Source organism: Antrostomus carolinensis, unplaced genomic scaffold, assembly GCF_000700745.2.
Source record: "Antrostomus carolinensis isolate BGI_N321 unplaced genomic scaffold, ASM70074v2 scaffold44284, whole genome shotgun sequence".
NCBI classification, from domain to species: domain Eukaryota; kingdom Metazoa; phylum Chordata; class Aves; order Caprimulgiformes; family Caprimulgidae; genus Antrostomus; species Antrostomus carolinensis.
In genome coordinates, this window is record NW_010313638.1 from 2,013 (window position 1) to 7,813 (window position 5,801).

The window sequence follows — 5,801 nt, forward strand, 5'->3', positions numbered from 1 at the left end:
ATCACCGCACATTCTTATTAGACCAAGCTTCTTGCTCTTCCCCGTTAAGTCCAAGGTGTCTTATTTTGCACATTTCTTTCCCCTGACACTTCTCCGACTTTGTGTCACACAGTGCTTGTAGCTTTAGCAAGCCAGGGAGAGCACAGCTGCTCAGAATTCCCACAGCCATCCCTGCTCCAGTGAAGCAGAGAAGCTCTGTAATGGCTTTTGTGTAAAGCTTACACTGTTCTGGCTTCATTTCCAGGCAGGCAGGGGTTCATCAGATGACAAAGCTGGCAACACGTAGGATCTAGTACCCTCTGCTATCTTGACAGCACATCTACTATATTCAGAATGTAGAGAAAGGTACAGCCAAAGCATATTTATTATTGAATATGACAAAGGTCAAAAGCTGGGTCAAACATACCACGGCAAAGATCAGTTCCCTGCCCTACTATGTGGTTAAATGCTATTTATGAGATTACCAGACTGTCTGTTATGCAATCCAAATACCCAAGGTTTAAGAATGTGATACAAGAAGCTTTCCACCATGTCAGTGGTTTGACAGGAGCCTCACCTGGAGGCTTATAAAATTACTCCGTCTTGTGAGCAGTTATTTACAACTGGTACCTTACTTAAAAGTCTCAGAGAAGTCCCCCAAAACAAAATGAATGGCCTTTTAGGCTTAGGAAAAGCCTTTTTCAGGGCGAAAGTGAAATGGAACCTTACTTGGCTATTTTACATTTTTATTGTACTACAGCTGAATAGTTGTGAAGAACAGGCTCAGCTTTCTGGATTCTGTCCCAAAGATCCACGTGCATTCATGAAACAACAAGAAGTGAAACACAACACAACACTGAAATCCAAGCAGGTCTCATGTTTATTGAAATATCTCAAGCTTAATAAACATGATGCACATAACTCTTGCTGTATCACATACCCTCACAACTGCTAAGTTAGCTACTTTGAATTCCTACAGAAACTTCCTTTCAGCACAGCAAGGTGAAGCAAATATGGCTGCTACAAATATAAAGCAAACTTAGAGGTCCTGCTAGGAATCACAACTGAAATATCATGAACCACTTTTTCCTTAAACAAAGCCTGAAGATTCCCTGAGTCTTCACACATCTACATTTGGCGTGGAACTTTTGTGCAATTCAGAGGAGCCAAAGTCCTCTGCATAGGCAATGGAAAGAGCAAGGCACCTATACTACACACAACTAGAGCTCCACAGTCGGATCCCTGAAGCAGATGTGAATCCTTTTCCCCCATTCACCAGGGGCTTAGACCCATTTTGAAGTGGAAACAAATGGAAACTGCCATTAATACTGCCAGGCTTCACCATGGTGTTGTACAGTTCCTGAACACAATGGTGGCAAGCACCACATAAGCAGCTAAGAAGTAAACAGATCTTCAAAGCAGCAGATGATTAATGGGAAAAGTCCATGCAAATTAAGTCACTCAAGCTACAGAATTAATGTTTTGGCTCTTCCCTTGCCAGTAGTATACTGAGGAAATTTGTTTGCTAGTGGTCAGTGCAAAGAAAACAAAACACGAGTATGTTACATCATTCTCCTTGAAAGCCATAACCTATTGACAAAGCTAACTGAAAGTGGTACTTCTTTTAACCGCTTCTCTCGTTCCAGGAATCTGCAAGGGCAAATAACAATCCTATCCATAGCTGGTACGTGAAACACGGAAGGCTTCAGGGACACCATTATATCAAGAAAAATGAATCAGTCCCAAAATAGGAGATTTAAACTGACAGTGGTGATCGTTGGCTTCATAACAGTTCTTTTGGGCAATACTGAAAAAGAAATTCATCTGATGTAGCTAGCTTGTATGTGATGGCTAAAATAATAAAACAACAAAAAGTCACTAAGTGCTTTTTAAAGTACCAGCACCAAATGGGTCACTGCAGTACAAGGAGTACTTACTTCTGAAAGGTACTCAGAAATGGCGAGGTACTGAGAAATGGCAGTGTTTTATGCACAGTGAAATACTTATCGGTTTAGTTGTCAAGCACCTGAGGTGCTGCATGGAATAACTTGTCTTTCAGACATGTCACTAAATTTGTATGCACGTGACATACTCCTTCTGTGCAAAGTGACACTGCTGTTTTTTCGAGTACCATGCCACTGTGTGCAAAATCAGCAGGATACAATGAGGATTTCTGCAGGAGAAATAATACTGAGGGGAAAAAAAAGAAACACAAACCCAAATATTAATCCAATTCAGTAGTCATTGCTGGCATTTTAAAAATGCATCATAAATAAACAATGTAGCATTATTGCCAGAAAAGCACGTGTTCCAAAAAGACAAATTCCTGGTGAACTAATACCATGTTGGTTTAGAGATACTTCCTAATCATGTTAATTATTTCATTATACATGCGGTAAGGTGCATCAAGGCCCCAGATGAAATCCAAATGTTCCCATTCTGGAATGTTTTTGTGGTAAACCAAGTTTGTGATCTGAGTCAGCAGCATAGCAACATCCTTTGGGTCTGCAAGCCAGTCCTGTCCACCAGTCCACACCGCGGTTGGTACAGTCATCTCTTTTATTTTGTAGAAAGGGGGAGTAGACTGAGGAAGGGGAAAGTGAAAGCAAAAGCATTAGGAAGAACAAGTCTACACTGCCGAGTAACATACTAGCAACTGCAAGAAGAATGTGTCAGACTCTCATTTTCTCTCCCTCTCTTGAGCAGCTAGAGATGAAGATGGAGTTCTGACTAAACAGAAAATGTAACTTCAAGAGTTCTGCAGTATTACAGCACACGTAGTGGTAAGGATGTAGTCTGAGAAGTTTACAGGACAGCAGGGTAGCAGAAGTCTCAGAGAATGCATCCTATTCAAGGTGCTTCTAAACCATGATCAAATACTAAAAGTGATTCCTACTCTGAAAATATGCTAATGCAATCTTTCCCAGTCACTGAAGTGACAATAGGCAAAATATTTTTAGTATTGCACACAGCAATTTAGAAAAAAACATGTGTGGAGATTAAACAGGCTGAAGATAAACAATACACGTGAACTGACAGTCCACGCCTTATTGTGAGAAGTGCAGTGGGATCTCATGATCTAGCCAGGCAGGACCACCCTCAAGAAACAGTGCGCCATCACAATTTTGTATCCAAGCAGGAGCTCCATACTGACTAAGGACTACTTCAGAGCTCTTCAATTCTATCTTCTTCAATCCTTTTTGGGTTTTTTTTTGGAAAAGACAGACTTCCAGTTGGTTACTGGACAACACTGGTGGCTCTTTAGCATGCAGCATAAACACAGCACCCAGAGAAGTGCTCAATGACTTTTTTTGTGACACTCAAGAATTATATCCATAAAAGATGTCTACCTGGTTGTAGTGAGCCATATTTGCAGCCTTGCTTCCCCAGTCATAAGCTTTGAGTTCCCCAGTCTTCACAGCCTAGAAATAAATAAATATTCACATATACAAAGAAGAACTGCAACACCTGAATGTACAGCAGAACACATTGCTTCTGAATAGATGACCAAGTTAAGTTACAAGATCGCAAGTAGCACTGACCACTGCTTCCATGGCAAATGTCTTCTCTTTGTCAACCTACTAAGCAAGCTTCAGGCACACTGGTATGAATTCATGCACTGAGGTAAAATTCAAAATACACTAATAAAATAGAAAATTAAGCCAAGCAGAATAAAACAGAACAGAAAACTTGCTGCTTTTCAGTGGCTAAAAATACAACTTGTAATCAAAACAGGGTTTGCTGAAAGGGGAGCAAATACTTGTTACAGCATCTGTGAGTTAAGTTATTCCATTGTATTTTTTGTTGGCCTAAAGTACTTACAGTTAACCTATCTTCAAGGAGAGTGGTGAGCCACTATAAGTCAGTATCATCAAAGCAGCTGCAGTGAACAGTCGCCATTCTGACAACTGGCAGTTCCAGAATTTCACTTGGACTATGCTACATAGATATTTTGGCATTTTATTCCATTTAGTATCAGAGACATCAATATCCTACAAAGAAGCTAAAGTCACAAACATTTTAGAGTCCGGAAAGTCTACCTGGCTCCAGTGGATCATGTTTTGTACAGATGTCCCTGCAGGGCAGTGCGTTGAATATACATCCACTCGGCTCTGCAACAAGATAATTAACATGGTTTACTCCTCACAGTGCAACAATTATTGCTTCTTGAACAACAAACAGAAAATTTTCCATTCCTACTAAAACTGTTATAAACAAAAGTTAACTGGAGACAAACATACAGATGAGGTAAAAGGTTCAAATGTTTTGGGGATTACTTATAATTAACTGCAGAACTTTAAAACTGAACTTTAAACCTGATAATGGTAGCCCTTAAGCATTTTTTATATATTCAGAATATCTTTTAAAAAGTGACAGTATTGTAAGAATTGAGAGCACATTGACTAATATTTAGATAGACATCCAGAGAAACCTTGCATTACTCTGCATCTAAACTAGTTGCTGTCAGTCCAAAGTCATTCAGAACTTCATAAACTTTGAGTTTAGAAGTACAAAATATCCAGGGGAAACTTGGAAAAATATCCAACACTAAACCCATGAAAACTGTATGTACTGGGCAAGCAAATATCAAAAAACCTGCACTTTCACCTTGATATAAAATAAAATGTTCACTTTTGCACAAAGAATGGTGAAACTGCACTTTCACCTTGATATAAAATACAAAAAATGTTCACTTTTGCACAAAGAATGGTGAAAAAAAAATAATGCTAATTCTTTCTCACTCCAGTAAAAAAATCCTCAGTCTTCATCCACCTGCAGGTAAACTGATACCAGCTTCTACTGATTTTAGAGAGTCAGAAACACTTTAAGAAGCATGAAAAAAGGCAGTCTCACGCCAGCTGCTGTTGACTAGCTTTTACATAACAGAACAAGTCATATGAACAAATCCTGTGGAACCAGGACCACAGATGAATCCATTAGCAGGGTCAGAAATTGGTCCCAGAGAAAATAATTTCACACTTCCACTGAGAGAGCAGAAAACTTCAACAGTTCGCTTGAAAATGTTTGAAAACTGTATCTTTATTCCTCACTTCCTTGCGAAAGGAATTAAATACTTGCACCATCATATTAATTCACTTCTCTTGCCCACTTCCCCAACAGATCTAAATTAATGTATTTTAGCGAGCTTTCTAGTAACTTTTTTAAAAGTTAATTCTATCCACCCAAGCTGGGCAACTACATCTATACCAAGGAAAGCTATTCATCCACTCAGTATGATGAAGGTGACATTATTTTTTTTTTCTAATTACATGTAAAGGACAATCAGTACAGTGATACACAGTCAATACTGTGTTAGAGTTCACAATAAATCAGCTATTAGAAGTCATCAAAACATACCATATTCAAGTTTCTCTCATTAAAACCACATAGAAGAAAGAATAAGTTGCCACAAAGGTCATCAAGTATTCTGTGGGTACAGACATGGGTAGCAAGCCACTTCAGCAAAGAATTCTGAGGGAGGAATTGTTTCTTTCCAAACATGTCCTACAAAATAACAAACACATAGGACAAACATTTTATTGCATAGAATGATCGAGTTTTATTTTTATACTACAATATTCTAAAGGGAATTATTTCCATCTGCACTGGTGACAGATGTGTCACATGAAAATTATTTATCTCCTTATCAACCCTGTTTAGAGTCCAATGGGAAGGTCATGGTTAGTGCTTCTGCTACAAATCAGACAGTCCATTACTCCCAGAAAAATTACAAGGGAACTGGGACCATCATTAAAGAAATCCAAATCTAACCTCAAATTTTAATCAGTTTTAAATTCAGTATATTACAGTACAGCTTTGTA

General features: G+C 38.7%; 1 protein-coding gene across 1 annotated transcript; it reads right to left on the reverse strand.

Annotated features, from left to right (window-relative positions):
- Positions 1-2,090: 2,090 nt before the first annotated feature.
- Positions 2,091-5,508, reverse strand: LOC104524506 (lysosomal acid lipase/cholesteryl ester hydrolase-like). The gene is made up of 4 exons (XM_010167410.2): positions 5,338-5,508; positions 4,020-4,091; positions 3,330-3,401; positions 2,091-2,563 (listed from the first exon to the last, which is right to left on the reverse strand). Exons 1-4 carry the CDS (start codon positions 5,479-5,481, stop codon positions 2,330-2,332), a joined length of 522 nt encoding a protein of 173 aa, XP_010165712.1. The 5' UTR covers positions 5,482-5,508; the 3' UTR covers positions 2,091-2,329.
- Between the last annotated feature and the right edge of the window lie 293 nt (positions 5,509-5,801).